The sequence below is a fragment of the Cnephaeus nilssonii genome (assembly GCF_951640355.1).
Source record: "Cnephaeus nilssonii genome assembly, chromosome: 10".
Lineage (NCBI taxonomy): Eukaryota > Metazoa > Chordata > Mammalia > Chiroptera > Vespertilionidae > Cnephaeus > Cnephaeus nilssonii.
Genome location: NC_137081.1, coordinates 7,359,713 through 7,383,740, shown reverse-complemented (window position 1 = coordinate 7,383,740; position 24,028 = coordinate 7,359,713). Strand labels below are relative to the sequence as shown.

General features: G+C 42.7%; 1 protein-coding gene across 2 annotated transcripts in view; it reads right to left on the bottom strand.

The window, feature by feature from the left end:
• Positions 1 to 24,028, bottom strand: part of PLCL1 (phospholipase C like 1 (inactive)) — a 246,291-nt gene that overhangs the window by 21,879 nt on the left and 200,384 nt on the right. For both annotated transcript variants that reach the window (XM_079781977.1, XM_079781978.1), the window contains exons 4-5: positions 11,196 to 11,271; positions 8,771 to 8,880 (exon numbers count right to left, since the gene is read on the bottom strand). In XM_079781977.1, the coding sequence (XP_079638103.1) occupies positions 8,771 to 8,880; positions 11,196 to 11,271 (186 nt within the window). The remainder of the gene's footprint in view (positions 1 to 8,770; positions 8,881 to 11,195; positions 11,272 to 24,028) is intronic.

Below are 24,028 nucleotides of genomic sequence, written 5' to 3'. Positions count from 1 at the left end.
TTAAATAAACACTTGAAGACGGTGGCTGTTTTCAGAACACAGAGCTGTCCTGGCAGACTTACAAGCCCAATCAGAAGGGGTTAGCGTACTTTGCTGCAAAGCGAAGGATGTTCTTCAGAGAAGAAACGTCTATACTTCTTTGTCTCAGAAAGCAAGCAGCCCCTACCTAATGATTTTATAACCTTCCCATAACATCATCTGATGGTGCAAAAGCCTAAGACCCAATTCTAAGTCCCAGTTCTGTGATAGGGAGTCTTGTCCTTCCAGAAGTTACCTTCTCTCAAAAAATTAATATGACGAGTATAATGATAAGAATGGTGATAAGAATGGATGTTTCTTGCCTTCGTCAATAATTTCCTGAAGAGTCATGTGTCCATTTTTCATGAATCTGAACTTACTTTAAAATAATCCAAGGGGTTTTTTCAAAATATGTATCACTAACCTTTTCATAAAGCCATGGGTTTTCCTTAAGAGGAAAAGTAAGTTCCTAATTATTCTGCTTTGGGAACTAGGTCCCTTCACTTACTACAAATGCTTAAAACATTGCTGCTCTGTGCGGAATGATTAATACTACAATATTGTTTCACCAGCGGGAAACAGGGTTGGGCGTCTCCCCCACATCCCAGTCTATCAGTCTGAGTATGTCATCTCATACATGATGGACATTTGAGCACACTGGATCTACCTGAAATCAAAGAAATCTAATTCAATTGGAAGGTAACCACTTCTGGATTGGGGGAAAATTTTTCTTGCTGACCATTATGATCTTTTCAATATGGCTTTAAAAGAGTAACATCTAATTTCATTATTCTTAAAAGAAGTTATCCTTTACATATTTACATATACAGATATATACATGTGTGTATATATACACATACACCCACACATGTAACGTTTTATGTGCATATTTGTGTGTGTGTGTGTGTGTGTGTGTGTGTGTGTGTGTGGACAAATGTTAAGCTTTACCTGAGCCCCGTGCTCCTGGAAACAGGGATGGTTAAGAAACCCCCACTCTTCTGTGTTCTGGAAGATGGCTTACTGCAAAGGCCCTCCATTCCGCATATGACTTAGATAAGACTCACAGAGGGCCCCGGTTACCGATGTCAGGGCCAGACACACACCTTCAGAAATGATGAAGGTGAACTGGGTGAAATACCTGCTTTCTTGCCTTGGCCAAACTTTAGTGAAGCTTCTTTCCTTCCTTTAAGCTCCTGAACTTGACCCCTCCCCTAGCATACAGCCCCTTCTCTTTAAACAAATGTTTTCATTGATTTTAGAGAGAGAGGAGGGGAGAGGGAGAGAGAGGGAGAAAAAAAGCATCGATGTCAGAGATAAAAAAAGGCCAAAACCACACAACCTGGGCATGTGCCCTGACTTGGAACTGATCCAAAGACCTTTCGGTGCATGGGATGATGCTCAACCAACTGAGCCACAGTGCCCAGGGCCATATAGCTCCTTCTAATGGCCTCCCAGGTTCATACCACCCAGCCACCCACTCCCCATCCCTGGTCTTTTCTAGCTTATTTGACCCTCTGAGTAAAAACAAAAACCTTTCTGCCTGACCTATGAGACACTTAGATTTTATGGAAGGAGCGGTCTCCCTTCTTACTGCAATGGTCTCCTTCGCCATATTGCAATGATCCTTTCGAATACAGCATCAGTTTGCCTGAATCTGTATTTGCTCTTACTTGACAATGTACACACCCCATGTACACATCCATTCAGAGACGTGAGCTCACACTGATTTGTTTAGAAGAAGGAAATTAGTTAATTGTATCACTCCTCCCGAGAGTGACAAGGGAAGTGGAGGAGCTTGTGTCTGAAAACCCGGAGAGGGCTGGAAGACGTTAAAAGTGAAACGCTTCTGTTATCGATGTCCTCTTTCCTCTTCCATCATTGTAGAAAATAGTTAACACAGTTAAAACATCAAACTCCCCTCCGCTGAAAACGCATCTTAGGCTAAGACTGGGTGTGTAAAGAAAACATTTTCTTTAAAGAAAGTTTTCCTGCAAGAAAAGGAAGACCTTCTAGAACAGTGGTCCTCAACCTTTCTAATGCCTCGACCCTTTAATACAGTTCCTCATGTTGTGGTGACCCCCAACCATAAAATTATTTTCGTTGCTACTTCATAACTGTAATTTTGCTACTGTTATGAATCATAATGTAAATATCTGTGTTTTCTGATGGTCTTAGGCTCTACAGCAGCGGTTCTCAACCGGTGGTTCTCAACCTGCGACCCACAGGTTGAGAACCGCTAGCAGGGTTGCCTAAGACCATCGGAAAACACAGATATTTACATTACGATTCAGTAGCAAAATTACAGTTATGAAGTAGCAACGAAAATAATTTTATGGTTGGGGGTCACCACAACATGAGGAACTGTATTAAAGGGTCGCAGCATTAGAAAGGTTGAGAACCACTGCTCTAGAACATCACAAGTTGGAGCCAAGTCTCTGGTCTGTAATAGCTATTCATTAAGATTCTGCCATGTGTAAATTATTCAGAATCATTAAAAAATGCTGCTTTCATCTGGAAAAAAAAAAAAGTGTACCTCCCAGAGACACTAAATTTAGTTGTACTGGAGATAAAGTAGAGTGGTCTGTGCGCCCGTAATCCTGTCAACAGCCTGGCTTTATCTCCACAGAACTCCTGGGAGGCACAGCTGGGAGGCAGGCACCCAAGGCAGAAACCGGGACAGCGTGTGACCAGCCTGCTTATTGCTGAAAGCATTAACATTCCATCCCAACCGTCCTGTATTGCTGGAGCAGGGCCGCTTGAAATAATGGGTTTTAGATTTGCGGCTTGTTTATTATTAAAGATGCATTAATTACACTTCTTTAAAAAAAAGCATTTGCTGTTTTTTCTAGCACTAATACAGCTATCATTTAATTCTCTCTCTAAATCTTTTCAACCTTAAGTCACAGAAATCTCTCACAAAGCAACCTTCTACCCTCCCCTGCAACTAGAATCTGTCCGATGGATTTTATGGGAACGCATGTGGGGTTTTATGGGGACACGAACACTGCTACAGGTTATTTTTTAGAAGGTTGGTGATTACATTCACTTGTGATGAACAATATGACTCATGACCAGATTTCCTATAATAAGAAACGAGCCGTGATGCTAATGAATGGTAATTAAATGAGCCAGGCCGGGTTAAGGAGGGCCAGCACCTTGGCTGTGTTTTCTTCTCACCGTCATTTTCAGATTGTTTTGGCAACCACACTCAAGTGTCAAGATACAGGCAGGGTTTGGAATCCGTGAAAGGCTGGGCACATTTGCTCTCTGCTGCACAGGCACTTCCTCGTAGCAGACCTCCCTGACTCTCCGCTAGGTCAGACCCATCATCTCCCCTCTGGCACTCATCACAGGCAAACCGAACGGGCAGCATGTGGTCCTTCAACAACTGCCTCCCCCACGGCACCGCAGCTCCATGAGCCAGGGGACCCCCCAGGCACACAGTCCAGCCCCCGGCAGGAACGCAGATCTTTGCTGAATGGGTGAGTACGAAGTCACACACACACAAAATTAGTTTGCCAGATGAGGGATTAGAAGGAGCCCCTGTGATAGTCTGGACCTCCTTATTTATACACTAGAGGCCCGGTGCATGACATTCATGCACTGGGGTGTGGGGCGGTGGGGAGAGGGTCCCTCAGCCTGACCTGCACCCTCTTGTAGTCTAGAACCCATGATGGGTCCTTAACACTGCCTCGGAGGCGGGAAAGGCTCCCACCACTGCAGCTGCACTCGCCAGCCGTGAGCCTGGCTTCTGGCTGAGCAGCGCTCCTCTTGTGGGAGCTCACTGACCACCAGGGGAAGCTCCTACATGGAGCGTCTGCCCCCTGGTGGTCAGTGCACATCATAGCGACTGGTTATTCCGCCTTTAGGTTGATTTGCATATTAGGGTTTTATTATATAAGATGTTGGAGGGGAAATAAATAAAATCCCCTCCTTGACATGGGAGAGAAAGCTATTTATTCCGCACTGATAAGCCAAACAATAACAAGGTCCTAAACACAGGTCTAGGAGTACCTTTTCAGACCCCGCGCCCAAGTACAGACATAGCCACCTGAGCTTATAAACCCCTACGCCTTCTAAATGTATACTCTTCACTTCCCAAGGCCTGACAGCCTTTTCTTCTGTGTATGAAGATAATGGCACTGACCTGTGAGACTGAACCTGTTTTTCTAGAACTAACTCGTCCATTCCCTCTCACCTGCGACCTTCTTCGTGGTGATAAATGACAAGCGCTGAAAGCAGCTGCTGCTATTACAGGTGAGGCTAGAGCTTGCTGGGTTGAGGGAGACTAAACTGGCTGCCACCATAATCACACCCTCCATTTTGGCATCATTATTATCTTGCCCTTCCCACTTCTAGTCACCAAACCTTGCCAGCATGACAATACCATAACTGCTTGCCAAAATTCACATATTATTTTTAAAACTTACAGTAGGCAAAAATATAAAAATAAAAAAATAAAATGAGAATTTTAAAAATAAATCTAGCCAGCCAGTGTGGCTCAGTGGTTCAGTGGCAACCTATGTACCAGGAGGTCCCTGGTTCGATTCCCCGTCAGAGCATATGCCCCAGTTGTGGGCTCGATCCCCAGCAGGGGGCGTGCAAGAGGCAGCCGATGGATGTTGGTGTTCTCCCTCAGTGACATTGATTTAATTATTCGTCCAGCAGAACCAATGGTCACACCCGACATCAGTGTAGCGGTGCAGGTGGGCACTCCCTCAAGGAAGGGGAGCAGATACTGGTGCATGTAATCCACCCGAGGCAGGTGCCCCAACATCCACCTCAGGGTTAGCGTGGGGACTACGTGAGTTCATAAGTGAGTGACTAAAGGAGTTATAAAGCAATGTTTGGCATGCACAGAGTGCTGTACCAGTGTGTATTATTTTTATTGTTAATAAGGAGCATTCCGTGCTTAAAATGAGCAGTTGGATGATTTTCTTACCACATCTTAAATAATGTTAAGGGGAACCCTGTAAAGATACTGTTGTTATACCCATTTTACAGATAGAACTGAGGCCAATCAGATGTGAGGGGAAGGGACATGTGACACTGCTTGGCAGAGGGGTTGAAAACCAATTGTGCTTCCCTGCCTCTAGGACTGTAGTGTTTGCTAAGAGAGAGCCCCCCCGTTAGCTTGGGTTCCTACGTGACCCCTGCTGACCCCTGCGAGCTAGAAATAAGCCATTGTTTGAAGCCACCGAAGTCCCCAGATCTCTGTCACACAGCACAGCCTAGCCTAGCCCGAGTGATGAGAAGCACAGAGACAAAAGAAAGTGTTCCCAAGGCCACGCAGCCAGAAGCATCTGGCTGCAGAGTCTGTGCCCTTGACCGCCGGCTTAATAATGGATAGTAATGTCGATATAAAGAACAGTTTATTGCTAATGCATTCTTGTAATTGGGGACCTATTTCTAGACATTACCATAAATCGCTGAATGAGCTGGCTCGGGACAAAGCCTAGCCTTTCTCTGGCTCCCGCCGCAACAGCCAGCAGCTACCAGAAACACCACTGGAGTGTTCAATGGACACGTGGAGGACACTGGCCATGTCCCTTCCTTCTATAATCCCAGAGCAGTCCCCGGGTGGGACGGGACACACATGATCACTATGGGCTGCCAGAGAGCCTGGTTTAATCACCCCTCGCCCCATACACAGTATCTCACGAAATGATTTAAAATATCTCTGGCCGTTCAGTTAAGGGGAACTGTCCTCGCTGTCATTCAGTCTTTCAGAGAGCGATGCCTCTCCGTGTTCTTGCTTTTCCCATGAGCCCATCACCTTGTTTCCTTTCTTCTTGTGTCTTTCAACAAAGAGCAGAGACCTCAAATGTGTTTGCAAACGCTATTAGGAAGCACCGCACTACAGGGACATCCAGGTAGTTTACCGGCTGCGGTGAGTCCCTGGGGTTGTGAGTGCCTGAAACTTGGGGATTAACTGAGAGATCTGCCTGACTTAGAACACAAGTGCCCAGAGGACAAGTCAGAGGCTTCAGCTCCAGCTCTTTCCAAGGAAAACGAAAGTGTTGTCCAGACAAAGCAAAAAGCCAAAAAGTTAGGTGGGAAAGGATTAGTCCTATCAACTGGACATGAATCTATAAAAGAGACCCAGTTTTTTAGGGCACACACTGAAATGCATTAAACTATAAACTTTCTTCAATATTATTTTCATATATCTCTATTTGACACCTGTAGGCTGCTAAAATTGACTATTTTTTACCAAATTTTTAAAAATATAAAAATCAGTAATGGAATTTATTTCCTTAAAATCATCAACAGGCCAAGTTAGAAAAATACATATTGAGAATGCTCAGTGAAACGCTACTCTTCGCTCCTTTCGAATTTCAGTTATCTAGGTGTGACACCCCCACCCCCCCCCTCCGCCATGGTGAAGTTCTTTTTGGGTTGAAAGGGTCTAAACACTCTGTCTGGAGTCCAAGACTTTAAATGAATTCCACTTCACAGCACACTGTGCTTTGTCAGTGACGCGGTGTAAGTTCACGTCTCTCTTCAAAAGGAGATCTTAGACTTCTCGTGAGTGAAACACTTCCAAAATTAGTGATAGCTGACTACCAACAGGTTGGCTATGCAAGTGAAGTTGTAGTATCTTTTTCTGGAAGACTTAAAGATCTAGAAAAGTTCCCATTGTAACATTTGAATACTATGTTAATAACCAAACAAAACTTATTTCTGAAGGACATCCTGGAGGAAGGAGCGATAAAAGGAACTGTTGCTGTGTGAGGGCAGGTGAGGAGGAGCTATCCCGCTCGGTCCAGGGATTATCTGGAAAAGATACTGAAGACAGGGGCGTGAGACACGCGTCATCATTCGACCCAAGGGGACCTGGTGGCTGTGTAAGGAGTTGGATTTTGTGCTCAGCAGTGAAAGAGAAAGAGAGAGGGAAGGGACGGGTCTAGCTGGATATTGGCACATGGTAAAAGAGTGGGGAAATGCAAGAGATCTGCTAGATGAGTGTCTACTCTGGGCCCATGCATGATGCTAACGTATTCAAGAAAAACGCGTGTATAGGAGCTTCCAGGACCATCTTGATTTCAGCCTCCTCGCTGGATTCTAAGTCCTGACCTCTGGCTTAGAAAATGTGGACACTGCAATTACAATTCATATTCATTATATTATTGAGCTAGTCAGCTCAAGGTAGCGGTTAGAACAAGGGCATGAGTTAAAATCGCAGCTCTGCCATTTACTAGCGGAGGGCAAGAAACTCAAACCTCCCTAGGCCTCACTGCTCGTCTGTGAGATGGGAGAGACGCAATATCAGAAATGACATGGTTGTTTCAAGGTCACACGGTTGTTGCACGGAGGAAAGGGGAAATGAACATCAACGACTGAGCCCTGAGTGCTTGTCACAGATTAAGTGCTGAATAATCAATGGCCGTGATTTTATGTCTGTCACCCCTTGTAGACTAGACCTGGAGGCCCAGGTATTACTCTTTCGCTATTGGGGTCCTAGCCCTTTCTCAGTGACCAGCAGATTAATAAGCCACATAAATAAATATCGGCGGAACAGAGAGCATTTGCATCTGAGTTCACACTGGCATGTTGTACTCCAGTGCTGTCATGAGCTCCTCCCTGCCTGTTAGGCAAATGACACGTATACCCCCCACCCCCACTCCTTGCCCCCAGAGTGTCAATCCATGAGGATAGGGTTTGTATCTCTTTTGTTCTCCATGGATCTTCCATGCCTAGCATAGAGCCCATTATACAGTAGGGCTTATCTGTGAGTTGAATTTTTAATACACATTTGTGATATGTCTTACAGATCACCTAGCACTTTCACATAAACATGTGCCTCTCCCTGCACAGCAGGTTAGAGACACAGGCTCTGGAGCAGATCACCTGGGTTCAGGCTCCAGTTCCACCATTTACTAGCTGAGTGACCTTGGGCACGTTTTCCATGCCTCAGTTTTCTTGCCTGTAAAATGGGAATAATAACAGTATCGGGTTGTTGTATTAAAATGCTAAATCATGTGAATCTTATAAAATAGCACCTGACACACAGTATGTATTCTTGAAATGTCAGCAATGATTACTTTTGTTTGTGGCTGTTTTTCTCCTGTCACAATGTCAAAAACAAATTATGCCAGTATCATCTTTACTTAAAACCCTGAAATTAATTTTCAGCGGAGCAGATCATAATCTCAGGAAAATGACTTCCAAAGCTATCTGCAAAAATAAACGTATTTACAAGGTCTGTTCTTAAAATAAACATGACTCCAGATATTCTAAAGCTTAAGGCTCTTCCAGTCACTTGCACTGGGTCCTTCTCCTGCAACATTTGGCCTTTTCTTTCTTTCTTTCTTTCTTTCAATAAAAAATATGGAATGCTTCACGAATTTGCGTGCCATCCTTGCATAGGGACCATGCTAATCTCTGTATCGTTCCAAGTTTAGTGTATGTGCTGCCGAAGCGAGCACTGGCCTTCTCCTTTTCACAAACAAGAACAGCTGTACTGACTTGAACAGAAGTGTTATGTGAGTAAACACACACACACACACACACACACACACACACACACACACACCAGGCAAGAGAATTAGGTTGTGCTGTCCTCGCTGCCCTATCAGGGCAGAGGCATGTCAATCCCAGCATGCATCTCCCCATCACTTAGAGCATGACCTGGTGATTAGGCCACATGTTACCTAAACATGCAAATCGCCGTCTTTAGCCACCGGCACGTCTCTACCTGCTGAGAGGTGGGGAGAGAAACAACGGTAGGGGCACCTGGGCATGCGCTTACCTTCAGCACTGTAATGTTCCACGCAAAGCTCTCCGTGGCCTTGTTGAGTTTTCTCCCTTTCAAGCCTTCTTTTGCCCCCAGATTATGAAGTTCCTCGTGGAACTCCATCCCTTTGAAAAGAGAACATGTAAGAATTCTTAGCATATATTGAAGAAAAATAAGCATTGTATGAAAATATTATCAGTAGAAATATAATTTCCCATTCCTGTCCTTCTCTTATAATCTCTAAATCCCTAAATTAAACACACCTTCCCAATTTGTTCACCCCCATCAAATGGCTATTCTCAGGGGGAAACCAACAATAATCAATGCATTAGACTAAATTACATTCTAAAGAGCCAGAAGCAAATTCTTCCAACGGGTTACAGCCGTCTTATTTGTCCTCTGCCTGGTTTTCATACGAAATGGAGTAATGCGTGAATGGCAACCGTATGTGATGGATGCAAATACCTCTCTTTTCCTATGAGCCCTACGGCTTGACAGTAGGCCCTGGAGCCCACGTCTATAACAACGGTAATTAATAAATGTGGAGTGAAAATAAAAAGGTTTTTTAAAGATAACATTCCTGGAAACACCCAAATGTTTCAGATTTGGGAATGACTTGAAAGTGACTTTTAGCTCAACCATTCTCCCACGCTTGACTACTGTAAAAAACAGCACCACGGCCAACTGTCCCTTCAGCCTCTGTCTCAGCTTCTAGGACGGGGATCATCCTGTCTCGGGGCAGCTCATTCCATCTTTGAATAGCTCTGACCGACATCCAGCCAAAGTCTCTCTTCCCTGGAATTTCGATTCATTCCTTGGTGCTACCTAGACCCAGACCAATAAGGTCTGCTCTCATTTCCTCAGAGAAGCCCTTTAAATATCTTAAGAAAGATATTAAAGTCCACTCGAGTCTTCTCTTCCCCAGATCAGACATTCTGACCTGTTTGAGCGTACTAATAATGTCTTTGGTTGAAGGATGACCTCCAGGCAGGGCCACTGCGGTACATAACTTCCCGGAGGGAAGCTTGCAGAGACCTGTGACCAGGAACATCCATCTAAGCGGGCTGGAAGCAGCCCACTCGAGGGAGGGATGACCCACCACCCTCCTTGCTCCAGCTGCTCTGCTCTGACTAATGCAGCTGCCACCCCGATAACTTTCTTGGTGCTAACATCTCAAACAGCACATGGTAAGAGCATGACTGTGGAGCCGGGGCTGACATGAGCTCCACCGCTCACCACGTCTGTGAGCCTCTGAAACTCCACGAGTCAGTTTCCTTCTTGGTAAAATGGTGATAACAGGAAGGTTTACCGCAAGTGATTGTGGTGAAGATTAAATGAGTCACTACATCTAAAGCTCTCAAAGTAGTGCCTGGCACATAGGAGCATTATATAACAAGTATTTGGTAATATTATTTTTGTGCCTCCTGTTGACTGAAACATATAAGCCTGCTGGTCAGTCAGTATAGAGCATCATTTTAATTTTTTAAATTTATTTTTATTGTTGAGAGTATTACAGATGTACCGCACTTACCCCCCTTTGCTCCCCGCCACCTGGCTCCCACCCCACCCCAGGCCTTCACTCACACAGTTGTCTGTGTCCATGGGCTATGCTCATATGCATATAAGTTCTTTGGTTAAAGTATGGTCTGGGTTCAAAGCTCAGCTCTACCACATTTTAATATGGAATCTTGGGTAATTCACTCAACCTCTCAGAATCTCAGATGCCTCATCTGTAGTTTGGATATAATGATGATTACCTTGCAGAGATGTCATGAGGACTAATTAGCATAATGTAGTGATTAGTATATCATATGCATATATATCAAGCAATTGTCATTATTTCCATCATCCTCATCATAATCATTATTGTATGTGTGGACCAAGGAGACATGGGTCCAAGAAAAATGAAAGTACAGGCTTTGGGTAAAGAGAAACATAATTAGAGGCATGCCCTCACAGATATGGGGCCCATCCCGTCCTTAAAGAAAGAACGTTCTAAAATGAGGACAAGTACATGAGGTAAAAGCCTAGAAGATTAAAAGGATTATGTTTCCAATTGCAAAATGAAGTGGTTCTTACGAGGCAGTGTGGACCCATAGCTTCATATCAGTAGGAAAAGGTTTTGATAGGCTCCAAACCCACAAAAGCAGATTCAGAAACCCCCTCCTCTCCAGAAATCTTCAGACATCACCCCCCATATATACACTGTACTAAACAAAGACTTAAGTGTAACTCAGAAGATAAACTGGAGAGTGAGGGGTGAGAGATAATATAGGTAAACAATTAATTGTAATTAAGATAGAAAAAATTAAAGCCAGAAAATATTTGACTTTTAGAAGTAGGAACACAAATTAAAAAAAAAAAAATCTGCCAAGAATGATCATGATGATTTCTAAACAGAATAGAGGCAGGAGGGTGGGTGAGAGTGGGCGGAGATTACCTGCTTTCTGGCACTGCACAATCTTTTCCTGGACTGTGTCAGCCATTTCTATGAGAAACCGGCTCTCCTGAATCATCTGTCACAAAACAAACATCAGAAAGGTGGTTGTCAGAAATCCTTACACTGGCTCATTGGAAAGAGTGCGCACAGAGACCTGCACGATATGGCCAGCAATGGGGAACCATGGCCTTAACCCCAAGAAACGGGAGAGGGAAGGATAACCTCTGCTCCAACTCTCACCCACCTAACACCACAGGTAGAGTCACCTACCTTGATTGCTCTAGTTATGCCACCTGCCTCTCCCACAATGGATGCCAAACAAGTAACTGTGGAATAAATGCATGCACATTCTTTAAGCCTCAGATGGCATCCAGGAACCTCTTATTCCACTCCCTCATCCCAAAGGTAACTACAACATCAAGGCAAGTGGCATTGAAACAACAGCAATGGGAATCAGAACAGGGAATCACTCAGTGCTGAGCTCAAGGGCTGCTGAGCGTAGAAATGAAGTCGTCAGCTTGGATTTGGCCGAGGTCTGGCTGTCCCTCCAGAAGGGCTCCGGTCCATTGGCAATAATGAGAAGTGGGCCAGGTCTCAGAGCCAGCAGCTAACAGATCTTGAGGTACCAACACTGAAATGGTTGTCCCTGCCCTCCACATTTGGGCAGAAAGCAAATATGTCTAAGAGGTAAATAATATACTGAGTGAAGTAGGGGAAATGAGACGACTGTTGGAGAGATAAAGAAAAGAAAAATCTGTATGTGAAGATGGGGAAAGATGATAGTAGGTAAAAATTCGACCAGAAAGACAAGGGACTGGGGCCCTTTTGAAGAAATGATTAAAGAAAGTCAACCAATAGGCAAACTAAGAGTTCCTGAATTTCCAGCCACTCTTCTATTCTCAATAAATGTTGTCCCATTTCATCTGACTATTCCATGTTTATCTGTCTGGCTCAATATTCTGAAGGGAGTTAGTTCAAGGTAGAATTCAAAGTGGAGATGAAAGGTCTTGAGTAAGATATTTTTCACGTCAAATGCTGTAGAACAGACTATAGTCTTATATAGTCACTTCCAAATATAAAGTGGTTTATGATTACAAATTTTCAAATGCAAAAGAAATATTCATTTCTCTTGATTTTGCTCTAAGTAGAGAATATACAATAGCATTCTCTGATTTTAAAAAACACACTATTGATTTGTTGACCAGTTTTCTTTGCAGGATTTTACTAAGTGTCTTCTCAGTGTTAAGAATGAAAAGAATATACTCCCTGCATCCAAAAACTCTTTGTAACAACCTAAGAACAAGTGTCCTCTTCTTTCAGTCCCACCTCTGCCCTGCTTCTCTCAGGAACCCATTCCTAATGACTCCTTTTTTACCTACAATCTCTGCCTCTCCCGTGGCTTATTCCCTTTTCTCGTGGTCAAATCCTAGTGGGCCCAAAGCTCACTTCAATGCCCCTTTCCCATCAGTATACTGATTCGCCCTTCCCTCCCTCTTTTACCTCCAAATTCCCAGTACATTCTATTTTATTTTATTTTAGTCTGCTCACAAATTTTTTTCTATCTTACATTAAAATTAATTGCTTACCTCTCTTACCTCCCACCCTCCACTTCTCCAGTAAATTGAATTCCAGGAGAGCAGGGAACTTACCTTATGCATCTTTATATACCCAGATTCACCTATGCATTTATATAATTAGCTTTTTTCTAATTTACTTTGTAATACTTATTTCTTTTACACATCTATTACCCACATGCATGCACAATAAAATAGTTTATCACTTTCAAATCCATAATTATATTTTTTGAACTCTAATCTCTTTTTTTGTGTCTAGTCTTTTATTCCAGGCTGCTCCATTTTTCTATAATCTTACATACTCTCCATTCCCATTCACATTAAGTACTGAAAAATAAGTATAAAGCTTTCAACAGAGTCATTCCTATAGAAAATATAACACTCGATATCAAAAAATAATGTTTTTAAACTTTACTACTTATTTTAGGTAAAATAAAGCCAGGACCAAAACATACAACAAATTCTATGATTCCAGTCCTCTTCAAAATCCCCAAGTAAGTATTTGTTAACCCCACATTGTAAGAAGTTTGTTTTTCCTGATGACTAACAGATCATTTCATAAAGAGACAGTCAGTGGGATTTAGCATCAACACAAAAGAGCATCCCTGTGACGCTCTCTAAAGGAAAACCTAAAATCCATCAGTAAAAGTCACACCTTTTATTCTAAAACAAGAGGCCTGGTGTATGAAATTCATGCTCGGGGGACGGGGGTCCCTCAGCCCAGCCTGCACCCTCTCCAATCTGGGACCCCTCGGACATCCCTCTCACAATCCAGGACTGCTGGCTTTCAACTGCTCACCTGTCTATCTTCCTGATTGCCCCTAACCACTTCTGCCTGCCAGCCTGATAACCCCCTAACCACTCCCCTGCCAGCCTGTTTGCCCCTAACTGCCCTCTCTTGCAGGCCTGGTCACCCTTAACTGCCCTCCCCTGCAGGCCTGGTCACCCCTAACTGCCCTCCCCTGCAGGCCTGGGTCCCCCCCAACTGTCCTTCCCTGCAATCCCAGTCACCCCCAACTTCCCTCTTCTGCGGCCTGGTCACCCCTAACTGCCCTTGCCTGCAGGCTTGATCGCCCCCTACTGCCCTCCCTTGCAGGCCTGGTCCCTCCCAACTGCCCTCCCCTGCTGGCCTGATTGCCCACAACTGCCTTCCCTTGAAGGCCTGGTCCCTCCCAACTGCCCTCCCCTGCTGGCCATCTTGTGGTGGCCATCTTGCGTCCACATGGGGGCAGGATCTTTGACCACATGGGGGCAGCCATCTTGTGTGTTGGAGTGATGGTCAATCTGCATATACTCTTTTATTAGATAGGATTGAGGCCTGGAGCATGGGTAGGAGCCAGCTGGTTTGCCCTGAAGCGTGTCCCGGATCAGGGTGGGGGTTCCCTTGGGGCATGGGGCGGCCTGGGCAAGGGGCCTGTGGTGGTTTGCAGGCCGGCCAAGCACCCCGGCAACCCAAGCGGAGGCCCTGGTATCTGGGATTTATTTATCTTCTACAATTGAAACTTTGTAGCCTGGAGCGGAGCCAAGCCTTCTGTTCGCTCCGTGGTGGCAGCCATTTCTGTTGGGATTTATTTATCTTCTATAATTGAAACTTTGTAGCCTTAAGTGGAGGCCTGGGACGGCCAGGGTGTGCGGAAAGCTTGGCTTCCCCCATCACCAGGGAAACCCAAGCCTCCCTCCTGCTCTCTGTGGCCACAGCCATCTTGGTTGGGTTAATTTGCATACTCACTCCTGATTGGCTGGTGGGCGTGGCTTGTGGTGTAGCAGAGTGGTGGTTAATTTGCATATTATTCTTCTATTAGATAGCCTACCTCACCACTAATATTGTCAGCATTTAACATTTTTGCTCATGGGCACTTTTCTCATAGGAGCATTTGATCTTCTCCATGATAACTCTTTCCATTGTACTGAGAAAAATAATTTTATTCTATTTTCCACAGTCAACTGTCAACTTTAGTAGTTGCAGAGAAAACAAGTAAGATAAATGGCTGAAATGTACCAATACTTCCAAGCCACATTTAAATGAACAATTTCAACCTTTCCCCAGCTAAGTAATTTATCTAAGTTGTCAAGAAGGAAAAATGGTTTATGTGAGTTTCATCTCCTTCTTAGGTCTACAGATCCTGACAGAAATGACACACCAGGTGCGAAAGCCAAGGAGAGGAGGTGAGAAGCATGTCCTCAGGCAACCCCCTGGCTGGTAGGCAGGACACCTAGGCAGCCAGCGCTTGGTCAGCTCAATGGATAGAACCTGGCAGTAGCCTGTGTGCATATCTGATGTCTCCGCCAGCTCCCAGCTGCCTTTGCCTGTTGTAACACAAAGAGCTTTTCTTTGCTTCAGTGATAGCATATCTCCCAACGGATCTTATTTCCTTGCCATAGCTTTGTATCTGAAAGGACTTATCCAGGTAAAGGACGGCATTACTTTATGTATTAGATGTCCTCCATGAGGGTATATAAGGTTATCAGTTAAGATTTAAATCATTTTACTTAAAATGAAAACAGTAATGCTTTTCCTCAGAGACGGCTTGAACTATCCAATCTGTGTGAAAAGGCTGTCCTTCCTGCTCTTCTCCGTAGGGAATTTAACTAATTGCCTAGGATCACTGCAGAGTTCATGTAACTACTTATTGTTACCGAAAAGATGAACTTCCATCACAGCGTGACTCATAAACCTTCCACAGATTCCCATTTTCTTCTGAATTATATCTAAATTCCTAGACCCACAGAACTGAATAGTTAGAAATCACTTTAAGAACTGTCATGGACTATCCTGTTTTATCGATGAAAACACTGGGTCTCAAATGGATTTATCTAAGCCACACAGCTAGTGAGTGAAAGAGTTGAGTCCAGAAGCCAGGTATTCTTGAGGCGCAGACTGAAGCTGATAAGTTGTTCTGTAATACAGATATTATACTGAAGTTCAGAATTCCTATTGCAAGTGCAAGTGGGTGACTAACACTTAATAGAGTAGAATTCATCAAGTAAAGCATCAGGAAAATACATTTTTGCCATGACTGCTTCTCCCTGCAAGTCTAATTTGCAACATGCATCAACCAACGTAATTATTCTTCCTATGAAACCTAGAAAGAACTGCACTTATGTCTACTGCTCTTTCAGAAAGGGGTTATCAAATTTGGAAAATCAATCACAGAAGAATGTGTGAGTCAATAAAAATAAAAATAAAAACCAATCTACTCTAGACCTAGTTTGTTCCCTCCCCTTAAGAACAGTGAAATAATTAATCAATCCCTTACTTTCCTTCTAATCAAAACACTGGGTGTTAGTGTTTGGTTCTGTAGTGGCTCAGCTGTTCAGATTGCTTAATAGAAGACTTGGATTTTATTAAACCTGGCACATTTTTAAATCTGACTGCTGTTGCACTATCTCTGCTAACTAGAATGAAGATACTTCCCTTTCATTTTTAATTTCTTTTGAAAGTCCAATAAAAGCGTGTTAATAGTTTTTGCTTTTAAGCAAAGGCAATCCTATCAAAGGTGTTAATTTTCAGTGAAAGAAGAACACACATACGTCAGAACATGTGCAAGCTGACCGGACATCCACTGCCTTAGTGTATGTGATGGGTATTCTCTGGCCCGGGACCAGCTCTGAGTCACACTTCCAAGCCGGGCCTATGACAGCGCAGGACAAGCGGACTCGCACCGAGCCGGCTAAAGGACGCATGCCTCCACATCATGATAGCAACAGGAGCTCCCGGGAGCTGCTTTCTGAAAAGAGGGATCATTTTGCTTTTTCCTCCAGTGGCTCTATTTCCAGCTATCTATTGATTAATCATTAGAAATGTTTGATTTTATCCAGCTATGATTAAAATTTAGCTAATTCATAAAATTACCAGGTGACTAACCTTCCTGAACCTTCTCCAGATTTGCAGGACTGCCTCACACTGCCTTTAACTAAAAGTGTTGCAAGACCATGAATTCCAGGAAAGGAAAGTGAACTTTGAGGAGACAGGCACAATATTCCACAACAAGCCAGCCCGAAATACTTATTAACATGTCTCTGATACCTAGTGTCTTTGGGAACTTGGTACCAAGTGGAGATGTTGTCAGCCTTTGAGGTGCTGACAATACCCTCACTATACAGAAAATGTGTCAGAAGTCCTTGCCACGCCCACAAGTAAAGGAAGTTTCAATGCACTAAGTGTTCAACATCTTGTCTTTCAATAACATGCTCTGGATGAGCACATGCATGCAGGCTGTTCTTTCTCCGGGTTCCATTTCTACACAAGCCAACATAGTGTTTGAAATGCCAATTAACAAAATTTCCATGTCTGTTTCATAATGAAAGAGGGGGGTGGAAGAAGAGTATCTTTCCTTATCTAGTCACAATTCAAGTTAATTTCAATAAGCAAAACTACATACCAACCACTTTTTCCCATCTCGAGACTCAATATATCTCAGTATAATGCTGACAGAAGAGAATGTATTTAATCAAACTCATTATGGTTAGCTTAATTGGGATACCTGCCAGTATATTGATCCCACTGCAAGAGTGATTAAAGATAGCAATTAGCTCTTTTTGCTAGATTCCTGGTCATGCTAACACAATCAACTGTTCTCCAAATCCCACCCCAACTCGCTTAGTAAAAGATTAAGTAACCCTTGACTCGTGTTCTCTAGAATGTTTTCATTTCTTCTTTAACTTCAGAAAATCTGTTGCTCTTACCACAGTAAAGTTTTAACTTTTATGTTAATGATAAATAAGTCCACACAAAAGTCACCTTCAGAAAATGCTTTGGGTTTCTTTTTTCCAGTTGCCGTCCCCTGTGACCATTCCTCCTCTGAATGCTATATTCAAACACTAACTGTGCAAAAGTTCTCACATTAATTTAAAACATTCAAAAGGACCAAATATGTTAGGCAAATACTTTTTGACTATGCATGAAAAATTAGACAGGTGAGAACATTTGAAAAGTAAATTCAGCTACCTAAAGAAAAAGATTATATGTTTGTTTTTAGACACCCCAGTGATGTCCTGTCACCAAATGTAGAAATGTGACTAGAGTAAAATGTTAGGGCTGGGACTAGAGATGGGTTTCTAAAATAATATTCAGTCTACATGCATAAAAACACCATTGTGGAAAGAAAAAAGTCAAACCTATTCAAACAAATTTTGACATTATCCTGCTGAAATTGCTAAGTATTGTCCAGTGTAGTCATCCACTATTATGACCTCGTATTAAATGGTGAGGAACATGAGCAGATCACCAATCCCAGACTCCTAGGCCCGGGCTGGACTCACCAGGCCGTCTGTCCTGAACGTAAGAACTGGAACACAGGGCGTGGGGTACCTCCCACAGCCTCTGCTATACGTACTGCAGTGGGATATTTTCTTAGAGAAAGTGGAAGTCCAGAGTGGGGAAGTGACATTTACTGTTTCAGAGACCTGGGCCAAAAAAATCACAGTGCAATAAAGGGTCAAGTCACAGACATAATGTTCTGAGTTTAAGTTCTTGGGACCGTTACTAACAAGTTTCCTGAGGACCAGAGTCAGCAAGACAGCACTGCGGCAAGCAGTCTATAGCGCCCATGTCTCTCCTCTGTGTGTTCCAATCCCGCAAGGAACACTGCCCACTTTCAGGGACTATTCTACGCGCCTGGGTTACTGATCAATAACATTCCCAGTTTGCTTTCATGCTTTTCAGAAGTTGTCCCATCCCGTCTCTGGCTGTGACACGTGTTCGATATCAGGAAAGTCACCTCTGCTTCAGCTGCACTAATACCAGCTGGGCATTTACATAGTTACATGCCCATTAGGTGTGTTAAGGGAGATTGTAGACAGGACTGCTCCCAAGAAAAATCACCATTACTTGAGCAACCTCTGGCTCACCTTACCCAGACTTGGAGAACCCTTTGTCATTGGGATCTCTTACTTTTCCCAGGTAAAAACTTGCTTATAGGACAGAATCAAAGGTACAGATTACCAATAACCTAATGTGCTATTAATCATGGAGACTTTTTTGCATTTTAAAAAAGTTAAAAAAATCTTGCCCTGCTGATGTGGTTCATTGGTTGACTAGTCAGGGCACATGCCTGGGTTGTGGGGCTCAATCCCCAGTGTGGGGTGTGCAGGAGGCAGCCCATCAATGATTCTCTCTCATCATTGATGTTTCTCTCTCTCCCTCTCCCTTCCTCTCTGGAATCAATAAAAATATATTTTAAAATACATATAAAAGGGAGAAAATATCTTTAACTCAAAGGAATTAATTGTAATGTTGAAATTTCAAGTACCATGGAGCAGAGAGCAGCCATGTGTTTTAAATAGGATATGGGATGGAGGTATGGAGGTATCTTCTGAAATTATGCCATACAAATAAGCCTATTTTATTATGGATATATTTAGTTTTTGGTTCTTTGATTTAAACACAGATGCTACAATCTATAATAATGAAAGCATAATATGTTAATTAGACCAGATGTTCTTCCAGATGACCTCTGGACGAAGCAGGGGCTGCGAGGGAAGCCCGGGTCCCAGATGCCAGAGGGAAGCCGGTGCTGGCAGCCGGGGGAAGGAAGGCCTCCTCTTGCACGAATTTTGTGGATTGGGCTTCTAGTAGAATTATAATTGCCATACTAATGTCAAAATGACTTTTTTAATATATATTTTTATTGATTTTAGAGAGGAAGGGAGGGGGAGAGAGAGATGGAAACATCAATGATGAGAGAGAATCACTGATCTGCTGCCTCCTGCACGCCCCCTACTGGGGATCAAGCCTGCAACCCAGGCATGTGCTCTTGACCAGAATCGAACCTGGGAACCTTCAGTCCGCAGGCTGATGCTCTATCCACTGAGCCAAAATGGCTAGGACTTAAAATGACTGTTAACACTGAATGACTTTTAAAACCCTTAAGAGGAAATATTTCCAAGTCTTAAATTAGCCAGAAGTTTGGTAAGGGCTAGGGTCAACAGAGGTCATTCGGGAAAACCTAAATTTAGAAAAGGATCTGTGCAGATGAACTCAGAGTCAATGTTTTCTAGAACAGTTTCATTTATTTCCTTTTGATCAGTAGTATAAATTGATACAATTAGTTTGGATTTCAATAAATGTTTGTTACCTGGTTTCCTGATTCGTTTCTTTTGATACTGAAATAAGTCAAACATTTGTATCTGTTCAAAATGATTTCAGGTTCTTTTCTGTATTTTTTTAGGGGTTGCAACTTTTTTCTCTTGGATGGCATATACATAGTTTATTACCATATTTGAGAAATTTAAACATTTAGGCAACTTGAGTGTAGGTTGAACACGCAAGCTGTTCACTTTAGAATACCTGCCCCCTACCACCGCCAACATCAAGAAATAAACCCTGGATTTGTCGTCTGCCTTAGTCATCCAAGTAAGTTCTTATTAACATCTCTAAGGTTTTTAAAGACTATTTTTATGGGAAGTTTTATGTTTTCATAACAATTGAGCAGAAGGAATGAAGAGTTTCCATATACCCTCTCACTCCACCTACCCCCAGTTTTCCCTACTGGTATCATCTTGCATTAGTGTGGTGCATATATTACAATTCATGAGCAGGTAATTATACGTTATTAGGTAAAGTCCACAGTTTACATCCAGGTTCTCTCTTTGTGTTGCATAGTGACATGTATACACTTCTACAATATCACAGAGAATAGTTTCTCTGCCCTAAAACTCCCCCGTGTGCCACTTACTCATCTCTCTCTCTCTCTCTGTCTCTCTCTCTCTCTCTCTCCCCACCTCTCCCAGCCCCTTGCAACTACTGGTCTTTTTACTGTCTCCATAGCTTCACCTTAGTCTATTGGTTTGTAACTTTGTGGATAATACAGAAAAAAATTTAGCTAGGGTGGTGTCACAGAGGTAAACAGGGGATTTAAAGATCCACCACATTCATTTATAGCATGAGAACTACACTATTTTCACCAAGAATAGATGTTTTTATTTACTTTTTATTCAACTAACATAAATGGATAACTTACTACATGCCAGCACTCTCTTAGGTGCTAGAGATAACAGTAGTAAGTGAGACAGACAGGGTCTCTGCCCTCTCTAAGTTATACATTCAGGGACAAAGGAGAAGAACTGAAATTAAACAAAAAGTCAAGCAAAATATTTTTCAAAGCTGTTAAGTAGAATGATGAAAATAAAACAGAGTTATGTGATAGAGTAACAGGTGGGAACAGAGGCTAGGGAAGGCTTGTCTTTTCTTTATTGATTTAAGAGAGAGAGAGTTGTAGGGAGCAGCTCTAGAGTCAAGCCTCGGACTGACCAGTGGCAGGGCCACAAACAAGTCCCAGCCTGGAGGGCAAAGCTCTCCTATAATTAAGCCTGACCTTGTAGCCCTCCCTAATTCCTTCCTAAGTGGCTAATGGGCTGTGGGAGGTGCAACAAGCGTTGCCAAAACAAGAACATTTGTATACCTGTTAATCTACCCTTGCTTTAATCAGACTATAAAATAAAGCATAGGCTTGCAGGCTGGGTCTTTTGTGTCCTTATCCTGGCATGGAAGATCCACCCAGCCCCAGCTGTATTCTCTTTCTGTCTTCAATCCTTCACCGCCCCTCCTCAGGTTCACCCTTGGCCGTGCTGGCACGGTACAGATAGTGAGGGAAGAAGGAAGGGAGGAGGGGAGGAGAGGAAGAGTTTTTGTTGTTCCACTTGTTCATGCATTCATTGGTTGCTTCCTGTATGTGCCCTGACCAGGGATCAAACCTGCAACCTTGGGGTATCAGGACAACACTCTAACCAACTGACTTACCCAGCCAGGGCAGGGAAGGCTTCTCTGAGGATATGGCCCTTGAGCTAAGAATTAAAGGATATGAAGCAACTATCCTTGCAAGAGAGAACTTCCTAGGCAGAAGGAACCACAAATAAAATGGCCTGGAGATGCAAACAAGCTTGGTCTGGTTGAAGAAAGAAAGAAAGCCCATTTTGAATCAGAGAGTGAGCCGAAGAGAGAGTGTGAGGGTGAGGCTGGGAGAGACAGGGGAGACAGGCGGGCAAGGCCAGCTGATGGATGGACCCACAGGCCACAGTGAAGAGTTTCCACTTCATTGTAATGGGCAGCCACTGGAGGATTTCAGAGCAGGAAAGTGACCTGCTCTGATTTATGTTTTTAAATGACCTCTCAGGATCTCCTGAGTATCTTAGGAGACGTCCTTTAAATAAATACTAACATTAATACACCAAGGGTATTAAAGATGCCAACCATTACAATTCAGATCCCAGAAAGTAAAAATCCATTTTTACATTTGAGGTCAAGATCATCATGACACACATCTGTCCCTACCCACCCCACTCCCTAAAGAAATAACCACAGAGAGGTCAACAGTGTTTCTGATCACATGCACCATCTGCTGAGGTTACCATTTGGTACAAGGACATTTCCAATCAAATATCTACCAAAATAAAAAAAAATCACTCCATAGGCAACTATCAACCAAGATATCATATAAGCATTTCGGCTTTCCAGTGTGGCTTTTACTTTAAGCTTTGGAAACCATACTATGCCTGCAATTAAAAATTGCATTTTAAAAATCTAAATGAGAAATGGCTGATGTCCAGCAGGTAAAACTGAAAAACCAGACAGCACTGGACCCTCGGGGATGTGAAATGGACACGGTGAACCACCGCCCAGTGCTTTGCTGCTCATTACAGGCCCAGCTCCAGGGCACCAGGCTCCCGCTCAGCAATAACTTTTCTTTCTTCGCTTACAAGGGAATTGGAAGACTAAGTGATTTCCACTGTCTCTATGGCAACTAGCACCCTAATTTCACCTCTTAGATGGCAAGTATACCTATTCACTGAATAGCCTTCAGTCCCCATTTTTATGATGAAAAATTGATTTCATGGAAAATGAGATATAGGCAATAAGCGAACTTTTCCTCCCGCAACCATGGAGTAGAGTTTATCAAAGGGTCCATCATTCATAAGCAGAATACACTCTGTGGGGTATTTTTCTTTTTCCATTACAGGATGTTAATCCCAAATGTTATCTACTTGTTTTTTTTAATGGTAAAATACTAGTATTATTCTTTTCTTCCTTAACATTTCTTTTTATTGAACTAGGAAAATTACTCAGGTTCATTGTAAAGAGTTTGGTAAATACAAAAATATATATAGAAAAGCATACACAAGAAAATAAAATTCCTCTTATTTAAAACCAATAATAATATCCTGCTAGAATTTTAGATGTGTAGACATATAAATACAGTTAAAATACTATAAGGTATATTTTTGGAGCCAGGGTTTTTCACAAAACACGATATGCGTTCTCCACATCATTACATATTCTTCCAATGCATGATTTTAACAGTTTCAACGGAGTGCATGACATGGTTTACCATATTTTATTTAACCACCCCCTCTATGTTGACATTTTAAAATACAAATATTTATGTACAAATTTGTTGGCTTAGAGAACAATTCTCTGGAAAGGAAATACATAGATCAAACGGAATAAACATTTTAAATTCTCTTTCCAAATTGTTCTCCCCCTAAATTATATCAACTTATTTTCCCACTAGAGGTAGATGGATGTCAGTATCTTAAATTTTCTTAAGTTCCTTATCAGAGGTACTGTTTAAAAAAATAATGCCGATTTAATGGAGAGGGGAAGTATGCCACTACAAATCTTTAATATCTTTCATTTAAAATGTATTTCAAGGTTAAATGTTTTTACATTTCCATTATATTTTTGGGTAGAAGAGACACATGAATCGCCCGTTCACCCTTGAAACCAAGTCTATTTGTTATTCCTTAATACCCATTATCTCTTTATTTCTCGGTAACAGCAGAGATGGACTTTCAGTTGAACATTTGGAAATAAGGACATTTCCCATCCTCCTTTGCAGCTGAGTGTGTCTTTGTGTCAACTCCAGGCTGATATATGAGCAAAACTTACCTATGCTATTTCAGAGAAACGTCCTCAAAGGGCAAGGATATGGCCTATAGCTCCTCTTTATGCTCCCTGTTAGTTGAAACGCAGATGTTATGGTTGGAGCTCCAGCAGCCGTTCTGCACCGTGAGGATGGGGTGGGGACGGTGGAACAGAACACCAGAGGAAGCCCAGGTGCCTAAGAACTTGGGAGAAGTGCCACCTTGGACGGCTGGTCTCCGGATTTTTATGTGAGAGAATAAAACTTCGTATTTTTAAGCCATAATTAGCTTGCATTTTAGTTTCGTGAAGCTGAACTTGATCCTGACTAATGTAAGATTTTCTTCCTCATATTTTTCCTTATCAATTTTCAAGTACTCATTCTATTTTAAGGATATTGA